The sequence below is a fragment of the Scyliorhinus torazame genome, chromosome 14, assembly GCF_047496885.1.
Source record: "Scyliorhinus torazame isolate Kashiwa2021f chromosome 14, sScyTor2.1, whole genome shotgun sequence".
Taxonomy (NCBI): domain Eukaryota; kingdom Metazoa; phylum Chordata; class Chondrichthyes; order Carcharhiniformes; family Scyliorhinidae; genus Scyliorhinus; species Scyliorhinus torazame.
Genome location: NC_092720.1, coordinates 142,729,778 through 142,751,333, shown reverse-complemented (window position 1 = coordinate 142,751,333; position 21,556 = coordinate 142,729,778). Strand labels below are relative to the sequence as shown.

The window sequence follows — 21,556 nt, the reverse complement described above, 5'->3', positions numbered from 1 at the left end:
CCAGCACAAAAGTCCGTGACCACCGGAAGGATGTTCCTGGGGTGGATAGGCAATGGGTCAGGGCATGGAGTCGATTCCATAAAGTTCACTCTTTCTCTTTGTTCCCATGCAGTGAGTACAGCGAGAAAGAGAGATGGAGCTGTTAGAATGGCTGTAATCCTCGCCTGAAGTAAGGAAGACGACAGATGCATTGATGTATGGCTCTTGGAGGCAGCAGCAGCTCCCCAAAGAGGAAAGGGTGGCAGAGCCTGCTCCACAGCCAGATGATGGACCCCAGAGAGCAGCCGCTCGGAGGTACCAGCTTCGGCCCAGGAGCCTAATTGATTATTATCATTATTAATTTTCCTGGAGATGAGTGAAAACCAGTGTCGGAGGAGACTCCACACGATCAGTAACAAAGTCTCTCATCAGTGCCACCTGCTGCATGGACTCAGAGAGCGGCCACTGCCAGTCACCCTGAACATTTATGCGGGTGGCTCCTTTCAAGACTTTATTGGTAATCTTTGCAGCATCTTGCAGTGCTCCACACATAAGTACATCAAGGAGGTGTTGCATGCACTCTTCGCATGGGATCGCAACTTCATCAATCTCCACTGAGACCAGGCTAGCCAGGACACAGTTTATTAACCGCAAGAGCTTCCACTCCCTTAATGGTCAGCCCGTCTGCTATCACACAAAGCATATCATCCAGGTATGTTCCCGGGGAGCATCAATGACAGCTTCTTCCTTGGCCACTCATAGATACTGGACGTATTTGAGGGAGCTCAACAGCTAAGGGATGGCTCCTCGGTGACAAGGGATACCACCTGAGGATGTGGCTGAAGACGTCTCTCTGCAGGCCACAGAGTTCAGCAGAGACCCAATATAATGAGGCTCAAGCTTCAACTCGTGGTTTGCTGAAACAGACCATCGGGATTTCAAATGAAAATGAAATTAAATGAAAATCGCTTATTGTCACAAGTAGGCTTCAAATGAAGTTACTGTGAAAAGCCCCTAGTCGCCACATTCCGGCGCCTGTTCGGGGAGGCTGGTACGGGAAGATGTGTTTCCGGTGCCTGGGCTGATCCGGTAGAACCCTGCAATACAATCACCAGAGGGTGTCATACATTCTGGTTGTCTGCGCTGCCCTCCATAACTTAACGCTTCAACGGGGCCAGGAGATGGCGAGGAGGAGATGCATGAGCGGCACAGCTGCTCTGATTAACAGGACATTGAGGTGGGTGACTAGGAGAAACCCATGGAGGGGGCAGAGAGAGGCATCGTCCAGTGACGAGGACCATAACGGGGAGGTGAGCTCGGGACATCCTTATTGACCCCCACTTCACTGATGACCAGGATTAGAGTGCCCACCAGACCCACCAGGAGTTGGATGTTGCTGTCTGTGTGCTGGCAACGCTCACCCAAACCTAACATTGGTTTGTGTCATGGGAAAGAAGAATTGCCCCAAGTCTCAATATTGCAGGATGATGATGACAACGTACAGTGGGGACAGTCCATTGTTCCTCAAAGAGCTACTGCAAATGTCTGACTCCTGTCTGGCTGAAGGCAGCTGGCAAACCCCCACTGAGCCACCCCCCCTGCAGATAGACCCATCTCTCCTGACCCAGGCTCCTCCGTAGGGGTTCCCTTGAGGGTCAGTGTCACCGGTGCCAGAGGCAAAGTACTCACAAGGGATTAGGTGCTGGGATCCATGTGTTGCGATCACACTCCCACAATGATTGGGTTGAGTGACGGGTTTGGTCATTGTGGGCGGACTCCTAATTACTAGGAAGACACTGGCATGACTGATGTGTCCTGTCACAGTGAGGGAATGTCAGCCAATGAACTGACAGCCTTGCAGTGAGGAGATGGAGGAGGCTCAGTGTGGAGCATCCAGCCTTTCAGTGTGAGATGAACACTGTTGTCTCAACTGCACTTCATGCAGAAATCTAATGAGAGCAGGGAGGCACAAGGAAGGTGAAAAAAGTGAGGTTTAATACATTGACAGAGGTGTTTGAAGATTTCAGTAAGGGCTCACTATCTATAAGTGACGAACAACACCTGTGCCGATACTCAACAAGACTTTCTTTAAACTTCTAAGTCTACATCAAGTCTTGGTATCTGCCCAGGATCCACAGCAGAGGTAGAGGGAGCCACGCCACTTTTTCTGCCATAATCTGGGAAGACCTACTCTGCAGGGCTGAGACCTGCGGGGTTCTGGCCTGCTTTCATGGTGCTGCTGTGTGGCATTGACACCCTGCTCAGTGTGCGAGATCGGACCTGTCCCGGTCAAAGGTTTGTGAAACTTTGGAACATCCATTACCATCTGGGGTAAGGAATTCCATTGTTAAAAATATCTCAAGGCTGGGATAGACTGTCTCTCAGGGAATTAAGGGATATGAAATATAGAAATGAAGCTCAAGATCAGCAACGACGGTATTGAATGGCGGAGCAGGCTCGATGGACATTGTGCTCCACTCCTGCTCCAATTTCCAATGGTCTTATGAACCGTTGAGTTGAGTCTCACGCAATGGGCAGCGACAGGGCTGGAGTCACTATCTTGGAATGTTTTGGTGGGTGTAATTTCAACAAAGCTTACCACAAATACTTCAATTTCAAACTAAAATACAAACATATACAAGGTGAGTGAAGCAAACCTGGTATTTGGCTGAATTCCGAGGCAGTCGGTGTATCAAGTTCTTGTATAGCTTTTCCTAAGAAACAGAGATTCAATTAAATTCAGAATTCTGGTTGATGTGCAAAAAGGCGCATCACTGTACATGCTGACATTCTCACAGGGACCCGCGGAACAGACTAGCCACTCACACTGACCCCTGTACATACAGAAACTCTCACACTGACCCCCCTGTATATACTGACACACTCACACTGACCCACCCTGTACAGACTGACACTCTCACACTGACCCCCCCTGTACATACTGACACTCTCACACTGACCCCCCCTGTACATACTGACACTCTCACACTGACCCACCCTGTACATACTGACACTCTCACACTGACCCCCCCTGTACATACTGACATTCTCACACTGACCCACTGTACATACTGACACTCTCACACTGACCCCCCATGTACATAGTGACACTCTCACACTGACCCCCTGTACATACTGACACTCTCACACTGACCCCCCCTGTACATACTGACACTCTCACACTGACCCCCCCTGTACATACTGACACTCTCACACTGACCCCCTGTACATACTGACACTCTCACACTGACCCCCCTGTACATAGTGACACTCTCACACTGACCCCCCTGTACAGACTGACACTCTCACACTGACACCCCCTGTACATACTGACACTCTCACACTGACCCCCCCTGTACATACTGACACTCTCACACCGACCCACCTGTAAAGACTGACACTCTCACACTGACCCCCTGTACATAGTGACACTCTCACACTGACCCCCTGTACATAGTGACGCTCTCACACTGACCCCCTTGTACATAGTGACACTCTCACACTGACCCCCTGTACATACTGACACTCTCACACTGACCCCCTGTACATACTCACACTCTCACACTGACCCCCTGTACATACTGACACTCTCACACTGACCCCCTGTACATAGTGACGCTCTCACACTGACCCCCCTGTACATAGTGACACTCTCACACTGACCCCCCCTGTACAGACTGACACTCTCACACTGACCCCCCCCTGTACATACTGACACTCTCACACTGACCCCCTGTACATATTGACGCTCTCACACTGACCCCCCTGTACATAGTGACGCTCTCACACTGACCCCCCTGTACATAGTGACACTCTCACACTGACCCCTTGTACATACTGTCACTCTCACACTGACCCCCCCTGTACATATTGACACTCACACACTGACCCCTTGTACATACTGACACTCTCACACTGACCCCTTGAACAGACTGTCACTCTCACACTGACCCCCCCTGTACATAGTGACGCTCTCACACTGACCCCCCTGTACATAGTGACACTCTCACACTGACCCCTTGTACATACTGTCACTCTCACAGTGACCCCCCCTTTACATATTGACACTCTCACACTGACCCCTTGTACATACTGACACTCTCACACTGACCCCTTGTACAGACTGTCACTCTCACACTGACCCCCCCTGTACATATTGACACTCTCACACTGACCCCCCCTGTACATACTGACACTCTCACACTGACCCCCTATGTACATACTGACACTCTCACACTGACCCCCTGTACATACTGACACTCTCACACTGACCCCCCCTGTACATACTGACACTCTCACACTGACCCCCCCTGTACATACTGACACTCTCACCCTGACCCCCTGTACATACTGACGCTCTCACACTGACGCCTTGTACATACTGACACTCTCACACTGACCCCCCCCCCCCCGTACATAGTGACACTCTCACACTGACCCCCCTGTACATACTGACACTCTCACACTGACCCCCCCTGTACAGACTGACTCTCTCACACTGACCCCCTGTACAGACTGACACTCTCACACTGACCCCCCATGTACATAGTGACACTCTCAAACTGACCCCCCATGTACATAGTGACACTCTCACAATGACCCCCCTGTACATAGTGACACTCTCACACTGACCCCCCTTGTACAGACTAACACTCTCACACTGACCCCCCCTGTACATACTGACACTCTCACACTGACCCCATGTACATACTGACACTCTCACACTGACCCCCTGTACATACTGACACTCTCACACTGACCCCCTGTACATACTGACACTCTCACACTGACCCCCTGTACATACTGACACTCTCATACTGACCCCCCCTGTACATACTGACACTCTCACACTGACCCCCCCTGTACATACTGACACTCTCACACTGACCCCCTGTACATACTGACACTCTCACACTGACCCCCCTGTACATACTGACACTCTCACTCTGACCACCCTGTACAGACTGACACTCTCACACTGACCCCCCCCTGTACAGACTGACACTCTCACACTGACCCCCCCTGTACACAGTGACACTCTCACACTGACCCCCCTGGACATACTGACACTCTCACACTGACCCCCCCGTACATACTGACACACTCACACTGACCCCCCTGAACATAGTGACACTCTCGCACTGACCCCCCTGGACATACTGACACTCTCACACTGACCCCACTGTACATAGTGACAATTTCACACCGGCCCCCCCTGTACATACTGACACACTCACACTGACCCCCCTGTACATAGTGACACTCTCACACCGACCCCACCTGTACATACTGACACTCTCACACTGACCCCCAATGTACAAAATGACACTCTCACACTGACCCCCTGTACAGACTGACACTCTCACACTGACCCACCCTTTACATACTGAAACTCTCACACTGACCCCCTGTACATACTGACACTCTCACACTGACCCCCCTGTACATACTGACACTCTCACACTGACCCCCCCTGTACATACTGACACTCTCACACTGACCCCCCTGTACATAGTGACGCTCTCACACTGACCCCCTGTACATACTGACACTCTCACACTGACCCCCCCAGTACATACTGACACTCTCACACTGACCCCTTGTACATACTGAAACTCTCACACTGACCCCCCTGTACATAATGACACTCTCACACTGACCCCCCCTGTACATACTGACACTCTCACACAGACCCCCTGTACATACTGACACTCTCACACTGACCCCTTGTACATACTGACACTCTCACACTGACCCCCCTGTACATAGTGACACTCTCACACGGACCCCCCTGTACATACTGACACTCTCACACTGACCCCCCCTGTACATGCTGACACTCTCTCACTGACCCTCTGTACATACTGCCACTCTCACACTGAACTCCTGTACATACTGGCACTCTCACACTGACCCCCTGTACATACTGACTCTCTCACACTGACCCCCTGTACAAACTGACACTCTCACACTGACCCCCTCTGTACAGACTGACACTCTCACACTGACCCCCCTGTACATACTGACACTCTCACACTGACCCCCCCTGTACATACTGACACTCTCACACTGACCCTCTGTACATACTGACACTCTCACACTGACCCCCCCTGTACATACTGACACTCTCTCACTGACCCTCTGTACATACTGACACTCTCACACTGACCCCCCCTGTACATACTGACACGCTCACGCTGACCCCCTGTACATACTGACTCTCTCACACTGACCCCCTCTGTACAGACTGACACTCTCACACTGACCCCCCTGTACATACTGACACTCTCACACTGACCCCCCCTGTACATACTGACACTCTCACACTGACCCCCCATGTACATACTGACACTCTCACACTGACCCCCCCTGTACATACTGACACTCTCACCCTGACCCCCTGTACATACTGACACTCTCACACTGACCCCCCCTGTATATACTGACACTCTCACACTGACCCCCCATGTACATACTGACACTCTCACACTGACCCCCCTGTACATACTGACACTCTCACACTGACCCCCTATGTACATACTGACACTCTCACACTGACCCCCTGTACATACTGACACTCTGACACTGACCCCCCCTGTACATACTGACACTCTCACACTGACCCCCCCTGTACATAGTGACACTCTCACACTGACCCCTTGTACATACTGTCACTCTCACAGTGACCCCCCCTTTACATATTGACACTCTCACACTGACCCCTTGTACATACTGACACTCTCACACTGACCCCTTGTACAGACTGTCACTCTCACACTGACCCCCCCTGTACATATTGACACTCTCACACTGACCCCCCCTGTACATACTGACACTCTCACACTGACCCCCTATGTACATACTGACACTCTCACACTGACCCCCTGTACATACTGACACTCTCACACTGACCCCCCCTGTACATACTGACACTCTCACACTGACCCCCCCTGTACATACTGACACTCTCACCCTGACCCCCTGTACATACTGACGCTCTCACACTGACGCCTTGTACATACTGACACTCTCACACTGACCCCCCCCCCCCGTACATAGTGACACTCTCACACTGACCCCCCTGTACATACTGACACTCTCACACTGACCCCCCCTGTACAGACTGACTCTCTCACACTGACCCCCTGTACAGACTGACACTCTCACACTGACCCCCCATGTACATAGTGACACTCTCAAACTGACCCCCCATGTACATAGTGACACTCTCACAATGACCCCCCTGTACATAGTGACACTCTCACACTGACCCCATGTACATACTGACACTCTCACACTGACCCCCTGTACATACTGACACTCTCACACTGACCCCCTGTACATACTGACACTCTCACACTGACCCCCTGTACATACTGACACTCTCATACTGACCCCCCCTGTACATACTGACACTCTCACACTGACCCCCCCTGTACATACTGACACTCTCACACTGACCCCCTGTACATACTGACACTCTCACACTGACCCCCCTGTACATACTGACACTCTCACTCTGACCACCCTGTACAGACTGACACTCTCACACTGACCCCCCCCTGTACAGACTGACACTCTCACACTGACCCCCCCTGTACACAGTGACAGTCTCACACTGACCCCCCTGGACATACTGACACTCTCACACTGACCCCCCCGTACATACTGACACACTCACACTGACCCCCCTGAACATAGTGACACTCTCGCACTGACCCCCCTGGACATACTGACACTCTCACACTGACCCCACTGTACATAGTGACAATCTCACACCGGCCCCCCCTGTACATACTGACACACTCACACTGACCCCCCTGTACATAGTGACACTCTCACACCGACCCCCCCTGTACATACTGACACTCTCACACTGACCACCAATGTACAAAATGACACTCTCACACTGACCCCCTGTACAGACTGACACTCTCACACTGACCCACCCTTTACATACTGAAACTCTCACACTGACCCCCTGTACATACTGACACTCTCACACTGACCCCCCTGTACATACTGACACTCTCACACTGACCCCCCCTGTACATACTGACGCTCTCACACTGACCCCCCTGTACATAGTGACGCTCTCACACTGACCCCCTGTACATACTGACACTCTCACACTGACCCCCCCTGTACATACTGACACTCTCACACTGACCCCTTGTACATACTGAAACTCTCACACTGACCCCCCTGTACATAATGACACTCTCACACTGACCCCCCCTGTACATACTGACACTCTCACACAGACCCCCTGTACATACTGACACTCTCACACTGACCCCTTGTACATACTGACACTCTCACACTGACCCCCCTGTACATAGTGACACTCTCACACGGACCCCCCTGTACATACTGACACTCTCACACTGACCCCCCCTGTACATACTGACACTCTCTCACTGACCCTCTGTACATACTGCCACTCTCACACTGAACTCCTGTACATACTGGCACTCTCACACTGACCCCCTGTACATACTGACTCTCTCACACTGACCCCCTGTACAAACTGACACTCTCACACTGACCCCCTCTGTACAGACTGACACTCTCACACTGACCCCCCTGTACATACTGACACTCTCACACTGACCCCCCCTGTACATACTGACACTCTCACACTGACCCTCTGTACATACTGACACTCTCACACTGACCCCCCCTGTACATACTGACACTCTCTCACTGACCCTCTGTACATACTGACACTCTCACACTGACCCCCCCTGTACATACTGACACGCTCACGCTGACCCCCTGTACATACTGACTCTCTCACACTGACCCCCTCTGTACAGACTGACACTCTCACACTGACCCCCCTGTACATACTGACACTCTCACACTGACCCCCCCCTGTACATACTGACACTCTCACACTGACCCCCCATGTACATACTGACACTCTCACACTGACCCCCCTGTACATACTGACACTCTCACACTGACCCCCTATGTACATACTGACACTCTCACACTGACCCCCTGTACATACTGACACTCTCACACTGACCCCCCCTGTACATACTGACACTCTCACACTGACCCCCCCTGTACATACTGACACTCTCACCCTGACCCCCTGTACATACTGACACTCTCACACTGACCCCCCATGTACATACTGACACTCTCACACTGACCCCCCTGTACATACTGACACTCTCACACTGACCCCCTATGTACATACTGACACTCTCACACTGACCCCCTGTACATACTGACACTCTCACACTGACCCCCCCTGTACATACTGACACTCTCACCCTGACCCCCTGTACATACTGACGCACTCACACTGACGCCTTGTACATACTGACACTCTCACACTGACCCCCCCCTGTATATAGTGACACTCTCACACTGACCCCCCCTGTACATACTGACACTCTCACACTGACCCCCCCTGTACATACTGACACTCTCAAACTGACGCCCCCTGTACAGACTGACTCTCTCACACTGACCCCCTGTACAGACTGACACTCTCACGCTGACTCCCCATGTACATAGTGACACTCTCACACTGACCCCCCATGTACATAGTGACACTCTCACACTGACCCCCCTGTACATAGTGACACTCTCACACTGACCCCCACTGTACAGACTGACACTCTCACACTGACCCCCCCTGTACATACTGACACTCTCACACTGACCCCCTGTACATACTGAAACTCTCACACTGTCCCCCTGTACATACTAACACTCTCACACTGACCCCCCCCTGTACATACTGACACTCTCACACTGACCCCCCTGTACATACTGACACTCTCACACTGACCCCCCCCTGTACATAATGACACTCTCACACTGACCCCCTGTACATACTGACACTCTCACACTGACCACCCCTGTACATACTGACACTCTCACACTGACCCCCTGTACATACTGACACTCTCACACTGACGCCCTGTACATAGTGACGCTCTCACACTGACCCCCCTGTACATAGTGACGCTCTCACACTGACCCCCCTGTACATAGCGACACTCTCACACTGACCCCTTGTACATACTGTCACTCTCACACTGACCCCCCCTGTACATATTGACACTCTCACACTGACCCCTTGTACATACTGACACTCTCACACTGACCCCTTGTACAGACTGTCACTCTCACACTGACCCCCCCTGTACATACTGACACTCTCACACTGACCCCTTGTACATACTGACACTCTCACACTGACCCCTTGTACAGACTGTCACTCTCACACTGACCCCCCCTGTACATACTGACACTCTCACACTGACACCCTATGTACATACTGACACTCTCACACTGACCCCCTGTACATACTGACACTCTCACACTGACCCCCCCCTGTACATACTGACACTCTCACACTGACCCCCCCTGTACATACTGACACTCTCACCCTGACCCCCTGTACATACTGACGCTCTCACACTGACGCCTTGTACATACTGACACTCTCACACTGACCCCCCCCCCCGGACATAGTGACACTCTCACACTGACCCCCCTGTACATACTGACACTCTCACACTGACCCCCCCCTGTACATACTGACACTCTCAAACTGACGCCCCCTGTACAGACTGACTCTCTCACACTGACCCCCTGTACAGACTGACACTCTCACACTGACCCCCCATGTACATAGTGACACTCTCAAACTGACCCCCCATGTACATAGTGACACTCTCACACTGACCCCCCTGTACATAGTGACACTCTCACACTGACCCCCCTTGTACAGACTAACACTCTCACACTGACCCCCCCTGTACATACTGACACTCTCACACTGACCCCATGTACATACTGACACTCTCACACTGACCCCCTGTACATACTGACACTCTCACACTGACCCCCTGTACATACTGACACTCTCACACTGACCCCCTGTACATACTGACACTCTCATACTGACCCCCCCTGTACATACTGACACTCTCACACTGACCCCCCCTGTACATACTGACACTCTCACACTGACCCCCTGTACATACTGACACTCTCGCACTGACCCCCCTGTACATACTGACACTCTCACTCTGACCACCCTGTACAGACTGACACTCTCACACTGACCCCCCCCTGTACAGACTGACACTCTCACACTGACCCCCCCTGTACACAGTGACACTCTCACACTGACCCCCCTGGACATACTGACACTCTCACACTGACCCCCCCGTACATACTGACACACTCACACTGACCCCACTGTACATAGTGACAATCTCACACCGGCCCCCCCTGGACATACTGACACACTCACACTGACCCCCCTGTACATAGTGACACTCTCACACCGACCCCCCCTGTACATACTGACACTCTCACACTGACCCCCCATGTACAAAATGACACTCTCACACTGACCCCCTGTACAGACTGACACTCTCACACTGACCGACCCTGTACATACTGAAACTCTCACACTGACCCCCTGTACATACTGACACTCTCACACTGACCCCCCTGTACATACTGACACTCTCACACTGACCCCCCCTGTACATACTGACGCTCTCACACTGACCCCCCTGTACATAGTGACGCTCTCACACTGACCCCCTGTACATACTGACACTCTCACACTGACCCCCCTTGTACATACTGACACTCTCACACTGACCCCTTGTACATACTGAAACTCTCACACTGACCCCCCCTGTACATAATGACACTCTCACACTGACCCCCCCTGTACATACTGACACTCTCACACAGAACCCCTGTCCATACTGACACTCTCACACTGACCCCTTGTACAGACAGACACTCTCACACTGACCCCTTGTACATACTGACACTCTCACACTGACCCCCCTGTACATAGTGACACTCTCACACCGACCCCCCCTGTACATACTGACACTCTCACACTGACCCCCCCTGTACATACTGACACTCTCTCACTGACCCTCTGTACATACTGCCACTCTCACACTGAACTCCTGTACATACTGGCACGCTCACGCTGACCCCCTGTACATACTGACTATCTCACAATGACCCCCTCTGTACAGACTGACACTCTCACACTGACCCCCCTGTACATACTGACACTCTCACACTGACCCCCCCTGTACATACTGACACTCTCACACTGACCCCCCTGTACATACTGACACTCTCACACTGACCCCCCCTGTACATACTGACACTCTCACACTGACCCCCCATGTACATACTGACACTCTCATTCTGACCCCCCTGTACATACTGACACTCTCACACTGACCCCCTATGTACATACTGACACTCTCACACTGACCCCCTGTACATACTGACACTCTCACACTGACCCCCCCTGTACATACTGACACTCTCACACTGACCCCCCCTGTACACACTGACACTCTCACCCTGACCCCCTGTACATACTGACACTCTCACACTGACCCCCCATGTACATACTGACACTCTCACACTGACCCCCCTGTACATACTGACACTCTCACACTGACCCCCTATGTACATACTGACACTCTCACACTGACCCCCTGTACATACTGACACTCTCACACTGACCCCCCCTGTACATACTGACACTCTCACACTGACCCCCCCTGTACATACTGACACTCTCACCCTGACCCCCTGTACATACCGACGCTCTCACACTGACGCCTTGTACATACTGACACTCTCACACTGACCCCCCCCCTGTACATAGTGACACTCTCACACTGACCCGCCCTGTACATACTGACACTCTCACACTGACCCCCCCCTGTACATACTGACACTCTCAAACTGACGCCCCCTGTACATACTGACACTCTCACACTGACCCCCTGTACATACTGACACTCTCACACTGTCCCCCTGTACATACTGACACTCTCACACTGACCCCCCCTGTACATACTGACACTCTCACACTGACCCCCCTGTACATACTGACACTCTCACACTGACCCCCCCCTGTACATAATGACACTCTCACACTGACCCCCTGTACATACTGACACTCTCACACTGACCACCCCTGTAGATACTGACACTCTCACACTGACCCCCTGTACATACTGACACTCTCACACTGATCCCCCTGTACATAGTGACACTCTTACATTGACCCCCCTGTACATACTGACACTCTCACACTGACCCCCTGTACATACTGACACTCTCACACTGACCCCTGTACATAGTGACACTCTCACACTGACCCCCTGTACATACTGACACTCTCACTCTGACCCCCCTGTACAGACTGACACTCTCACACTGACCCCCCTGTACATACTGACACACTCACACTGACCCCCCTGTACATAGTGACATTCTCACACCGACCCCCCCTGTACATACTGACACTCTCACACTGACCCCCCATGTACAAAATGACACTCTCACACTGACCCCCTGTACAGACTGACACTCTCACACTGACCCACCCTGTACATACTGACACTCTCACACTGACCCCCTGTACATACTGACACTCTCACACTGACTCCCCCTGTACATACTGACGCTGTCACACTGACCCCCCTGTACATCGTGACGCTCTCACACTGACCCCCTGTACATACTGACACTCTCACACTGACCCCCCCTGTACATACTGACACTCTCACACTGACCTCTTATACATACTGACACTCTCACACTGACCCCTCCTGTACATACTGACACTCTCACACTGACCCCCCCTGTACATACTGACACTCTCACACTGACCCCCTGTACATACTGACGCTCTCACACTGACGCCATGTACATACTGACACTCTCACACTGACCCCCTGTACAGACTGACACTCTCACACTGACCCCCCCTGTACAGACAGACACTCTCACACTGACCCCCCATGTACATACTGACACTCTCACACTGACCCCCCTGTACATACTGACACTCTCACACTGACCCTCTGTACAGACTGACACTCTCATACTGACCCCCCCTGTACATACTGACACACTCACACTGACCCCCTGTACCTACTGACACTCTCACACTGACCCCCCTGTACAGACAGACACTCTCACACTGACCCCCTGTACAGACTGTCACTCTCACACTGACCCCCCTGGACAGACAGACACTCTCACACTGACGCCTTGTACATACTGACACTCTCACACTGACCCCCTGTACAGACTGACACTCTCACACTGACCCCCCCTGTACATACTGACACTCTCAAACTGACGCCCCCTGTACAGACTGACACTCTCACACTGACCCCCTGTACAGACTGACACACTCACACTGACCCCCCTGTACAGACTGACACTCTCACACTGACCCCCCATGTACATAGTGACAATCTCACACTGACCCCCCTGTACATACTGACACTCTCACACTGACCCCCCCTGTACATACTGACACACTCACACTGACCCCCTGTACATACTGACACTCTCACACTGACCCCCCATGTACATAGTGACACTCTCACACTGACCCCCCTGTTCATAGTGACACTCACACACTGACCCCCCCTGTACAGACTGACACTCTCACATTGTCCCCCCCCTGTACATACTGACACTCTCACACTGACCCCCTGTACATACTGACACTCTCACACTGACCCCCTGTACATACTGACACTCTCACACTGACCCCCCCCCCCTGTACATAGTGACACTCTCACACTGACCCCCCCTGTACATACTGACACTCTCACACTGACCCCCCCCTGTACATACTGACACTCTCAAACTGACGCCCCCTGTACAGACTGACTCTCTCACACTGACCCCCTGTACAGACTGACACTCTCACGCTGACTCCCCATGTACATAGTGACACTCTCACACTGACCCCCCATGTACATATTGACACTCTCACACTGACCCCTTGTACATACTGACACTCTCACACTGACCCCCTGTACATACTGACACTCTCACACTGACCCCCCCTGTACATACTGACACTCTCACACTGACCCCCTATGTACATACTGACACTCTCACACTGACCCCCTGTACATACTGACACTTTCACTCTGACCCCCCCCTGTACATACTGACACTCTCACACTGACCCCCCCTGTACATACTGACACTCTCACCTTGACCCCCTGTACATACTGACGCTCTCACACTGACGCCTTGTACATACTGACACTCTCACACTGACCCCCCCCCCCCCGTACATAGTGACACTCTCACACTGACCCCCCTGTACATACTGACACTCTCACACTGACCCCCCCTGTACATACTGACACTCTCAAACTGACGCCCCCTGTACAGACTGACTCTCTCACACTGACTCCCTGTACAGACTGACACTCTCACACTGACCCCCCATGTACATAGTGACACTCTCAAACTGACCCCCCATGTACATAGTGACACTCTCACACTGACCCCCCTGTACATAGTGACACTCTCACACTGACCCCCCTTGTACAGACTAACACTCTCACACTGACCCCCCCTGTACATACTGACACTCTCACACTGACCCCATGTACATACTGACACTCTCACACTGACCCCCTGTACATACTGACACTCTCACACTGACCCCCTGTACATACTGACACTCTCACACTGACCCCCTGTACATACTGACACTCTCATACTGACCCCCCCTGTACATACTGACACTCTCACACTGACCCCCCCTGTACATACTGACACTCTCACACTGACCCCCTGTACATACTGACACTCTCACACTGACCCCCCTGTACATACTGACACACTCACACTGACCCCCCTGAACATAGTGACACTCTCACACTGACCCCCCCTGGACATACTGACACTCTCACACTGACCCCACATTACATAGTGACACTCTCACACTGACCCCCTGTACATACTGACACTCTCACACTGACCCCCCTGTACATACTGTCACTCTCACACTGACCCCCCCTGTACATACTGACACTCTCACACTGACCCCCTGTACATACTGACACTCTCACACTGACCCCCCTGTACATACTGACACTCTCACTCTGACCCCCCTGTACAGACTGACACTCTCACACTGACCCCCCTGTACATAGTGACACTCTCACACTGACCCCCCTGTACATACTGACACACTCACACTGACCCCCCTGTACATAGTGACTATCTCACACCGACCCCCCCTGTACATACTGACACACTCACACTGACCCCCCTGTACATAGTGACATTCTCACACCGACCCCCCCTGTACATACTGACACTCTCACACTGACCCCCCATGTACAAAATGACACTCTCACACTGACCCCCTGTACAGACTGACACTCTCACACTGACCCACCCTGTACATACTGACACTCTCACACTGACCCCCTGTACATACTGACACTCTCACACTGACCCCCCCTGTACATACTGACGCTGTCACACTGACCCCCCTGTACATCGTGACGCTCTCACACTGACCCCCTGTACATACTGACACTCTCACACTGACCCCCCCTGTACATACTGACACTCTCACACTGACCTCTTATACATACTGACACTCTCACACTGACCCCTCCTGTACATACTGACACTCTCACACTGACCCCCCCTGTACATACTGACACTCTCACACTGACCCCCTGTACATACTGACGCTCTCACACTGACGCCATGTACATACTGACACTCTCACACTGACCCCCTGTACAGACTGACACTCTCACACTGACCCCCCCTGTACAGACAGACACTCTCACACTGACCCCCCATGTACATACTGACACTCTCACACTGACCCCCCTGTACATACTGACACTCTCACACTGACCCTCTGTACAGACTGACACTCTCATACTGACCCCCCCTGTACATACTGACACACTCACACTGACCCCCTGTACCTACTGACACTCTCACACTGACCCCCCTGTACAGACAGACACTCTCACACTGACCCCCTGTACAGACTGTCACTCTCACACTGACCCCCCTGGACAGACAGACACTCTCACACTGACGCCTTGTACATACTGACACTCTCACACTGACCCCCTGTACAGACTGACACTCTCACACTGACCCCCCCTGTACATACTGACACTCTCAAACTGACGCCCCCTGTACAGACTGACACTCTCACACTGACCCCCTGTACAGACTGACACACTCACACTGACCCCCCTGTACAGACTGACACTCTCACACTGACCCCCCATGTACATAGTGACAATCTCACACTGACCCCCCCCTGTACATACTGACACTCTCACACTGACCCCCCCCTGTACATACTGACACACTCACACTGACCCCCTGTACATACTGACACTCTCACACTGACCCCCCATGTACATAGTGACACTCTCACACTGACCCCCCTGTTCATAGTGACACTCTCACACTGACCCCCCTGTACAGACTGACACTCTCACATTGTCCCCCCCCTGTACATACTGACACTCTCACACTGACCCCCTGTACATACTGACACTCTCACACTGACCCCCTGTACATACTGACACTCTCACACTGACCCCCCCCCTGTACATAGTGACACTCTCACACTGACCCCCCCTGTACATACTGACACTCTCACACTGACCCCCCCCTGTACATACTGACACTCTCAAACTGACGCCCCCTGTACAGACTGACTCTCTCACACTGACCCCCTGTACAGACTGACACTCTCACGCTGACTCCCCATGTACATAGTGACACTCTCACACTGACCCCCCATGTACATATTGACACTCTCACACTGACCCCTTGTACATACTGACACTCTTACACTGACCCCTTGTACAGACTGTCACTCTCACACTGACCCCCCCTGTACATATTGACACTCTCACACTGACCCCCCCTGTACATACTGACACTCTCACACTGACCCCCTATGTACATACTGACACTCTCACACTGACCCCCTGTACATACTGACACTCTCACTCTGACCCCCCCTGTACATACTGACACTCTCACACTGACCCCCCCTGTACGTACTGACACTCTCACCTTGACCCCCTGTACATACTGACGCTCTCACACTGACGCCTTGTACATACTGACACTCTCACACTGACCCCCCCCCCCCGTACATAGTGACACTCTCACACTGACCCCCCTGTACATACTGACACTCTCACACTGACCCCCCCTGTACATACTGACACTCTCAAACTGACGCCCCCTGTACAGACTGACTCTCTCACACTGACCCCCTGTACAGACTGACACTCTCACACTGGCCCCCCATGTACATAGTGACACTCTCAAACTGACCCCCCATGTACACAGTGACACTCTCACACTGACCCCCCTGTACATAGTGACACTCTCACACTGACCCCCCTTGTACAGACTAACACTCTCACACTGACCCCCCCTGTACATACTGACACTCTCACACTGACCCCATGTACATACTGACACTCTCACACTGACCCCCTGTACATACTGACACTCTCACACTGACCCCCTGTACATACTGACACTCTCACACTGACCTCCTGTACATACTGACACTCTCACACTGACCCCCTGTACATACTGACACTCTCATACTGACCCCCCCCTGTACATACTGACCCCCCCTGTACATACTGACACTCTCACACTGACCCCCACTGTACATACTGACACTCTCACACTGACCCCCTGTACATACTGACACTCTCACACTGACCCCCCTGTACATACTGACACTCTCACTCTGACCACCCTGTACAGACTGACACTCTCACACTGACCCCCCCCCTGTACAGACTGACACTCTCACACTGACCCCCCCTGTACACAGTGACACTCTCACACTGACCCCCCTGGACATACTGACACTCTCACACTGACCCCCCCGTACATACTGACACACTCACACTGACCCCCCTGAACATAGTGACACTCTCACACTGACCCCCCTGGACATACTGACACTCTCACACTGACCCCACATTACATAGTGACAATCTCACACCGGCCCCCCCTGTACATACTGACACACTCACACTGACCCCCCTGTACATAGTGACACTCTCACACCGACCCCCCCTGTACATACTGACACTCTCACACTGACCCCCCATGTACAAAATGACACTCTCACACTGACCCCCTGTACAGACTGACACTCTCACACTGACCCACCCTGTACATACTGAAACTCTCACACTGACCCCCTGTACATACTGACACTCTCACACTGACCCCCCTGTACATACTGACACTCTCACACTGACCCCCCCTGTACATACTGACGCTCTCACACTGACCCCCCTGTACATAGTGACGCTCTCACACTGACCCCCTGTACATACTGACACTCTCACACTGACCCCCCCTGTACATACTGACACTCTCACACTGACCCCTTGTACATACTGAAACTCTCACACTGACCCCCCTGTACATAATGACACTCTCACACTGACCCCCCCTGTACATACTGACACTCTCACACAGACCCCCTGTACATACTGACACTCTCACACTGACCCCTTGTACAGACAGACACTCTCACACTGACCCCTTGTACATACTGACACTCTCACACTGACCCCCCTGTACATAGTGACACTCTCACACCGACCCCCCCTGTACATACTGACACTCTCACACTGACCCCCCCTGTACATACTGACACTCTCTCACTGACCCTCTGTACATACTGCCACTCTCACACTGAACTCCTGTACATACTGGCACGCTCACGCTGACCCCCTGTACATACTGACTCTCTCACACTGACCCCCTCTGTACAGACTGACACTCTAACACTGACCCCCCATGTACATACTGACACTCTCACACTGACCCCCCTGTACATACTGACACTCTCACACTGACCCCCTATGTACATACTGACACTCTCACACTGACCCCCTGTACATACTGACACTCTCACACTGACCCCCCCTGTACATACTGACACTCTCACACTGACCCCCCCTGTACATACTGACACTCTCACCCTGACCCCCTGTACATACTGACACTCTCACACTGACCCCCCATGTACATACTGACACTCTCACACTGACCCCCCTGTACATACTGACACTCTCACACTGACCCCCTATGTACATACTGACACTCTCACACTGACCCCCTGTACATACTGACACTCTCACACTGACCCCCCCTGTACATACTGACACTCTCACACTGACCCCCCCTGTACATACTGACACTCTCACCCTGACCCCCTGTACATACTGACGCTCTCACACTGACGCCTTGTACATACTGACACTCTCACACTGACCCCCCCCCTGTACATAGTGACACTCTCACACTGACCCCCCCCTGTACATACTGACACTCTCACACTGACCCCCCCCTGTACATACTGACACTCTCAAACTGACGCCCCCTGTACAGACTGACTCTCTCACACTGACCCCCTGTACAGACTGACACTCTCACGCTGACTCCCCATGTACATAGTGACACTCTCACACTGACCCCCCATGTACATAGTGACACTCTCACACTGACCCCCCCTGTACATACTGACACTCTCACACTGACCCCCTGTACATACTGACACACTCACACTGTCCCCCTGTACATACTGACACTCTCACACTGACCCCCCGTGTACATACTGACACTCTCACACTGACCCCCCTGTACATACTGACACTCTCACACTGACCCCCCCCCCGTACATAATGACACTCTCACACTGACCCCCTGTACATACTGACACTCTCACACTGACCACCCCTGTACATACTGACACTCTCACACTGACCCCCTGTACATACTGACACTCTCACACTGACCCCCCTGTGCATACTGACACTCTCACACTGACCCCCTGTACATACTGACACTCTCACACTGATCCCCCTGTACATACTGACACTCTCACACTGACCCCCCATGTACATACTGACACTCTCACACTGACCCCCCTGTGCATACTGACACTCTCACACTGACCCCCTGTACATACTGACACTCTCACACTGACCCCCTGTACATACTGACACTCTCACACTGACCCCCGTACATAGTGACACTCTCACACTGACCCCCTGTACATACTGACACTCTCACACTGACCCCCCTGTACATACTGTCACTCTCACACTGACCCCCCCTGTACATACTGACACTCTCACACTGACCCCCTGTACGTACTGACACTCTCACACTGAGCCCCCTGTACATACTGACACTCTCACTCTGACCCCCCTGTACAGACTGACACTCTCACACTGACCCCCCTGTACATAGTGACACTCTCACACTGACCCCCCTGTACATACTGACACACTCACACTGACCCCCCTGTACATAGTGACTATCTCACACCGACCCCCCCTGTACATACTGACACACTCACACTGACCCCCCTGTACATAGTGACACTCTCACACCGACCCCCCCTGTACATACTGACACTCTCACACTAACCCCCCATGTACAAAATGACACTCTCACACTGACCCCCTGTACAGACTGACACTCTCACACTGACCCACCCTGTACATACTGACACTCTCACACTGACCCCCTGTACATACTGACACTCTCACACTGACCCCCCTGTACATACTGACACTCTCAGACTGACCCCCCCTGTACATACTGACGCTGTCACACTGACCCCCCTGTACATCGTGACGCTCTCACACTGACCCCCTGTACATACTGACACTCTCAC

The 21,556-nt window shown here is 52.6% G+C and overlaps 1 protein-coding gene across 8 annotated transcripts in view; it reads right to left on the bottom strand.

Moving 5' to 3' along the window:
• LOC140390078 (kyphoscoliosis peptidase-like) overlaps positions 1–21,556 on the bottom strand; it is a 930,728-nt gene that overhangs the window by 245,023 nt on the left and 664,149 nt on the right. For all 8 annotated transcript variants that reach the window (XM_072474955.1, XM_072474961.1, XM_072474960.1 and 5 more), the window contains one exon: positions 2,637–2,693. In XM_072474955.1, coding sequence (XP_072331056.1) covers positions 2,637–2,693 — 57 coding nt within the window. The remainder of the gene's footprint in view (positions 1–2,636; positions 2,694–21,556) is intronic.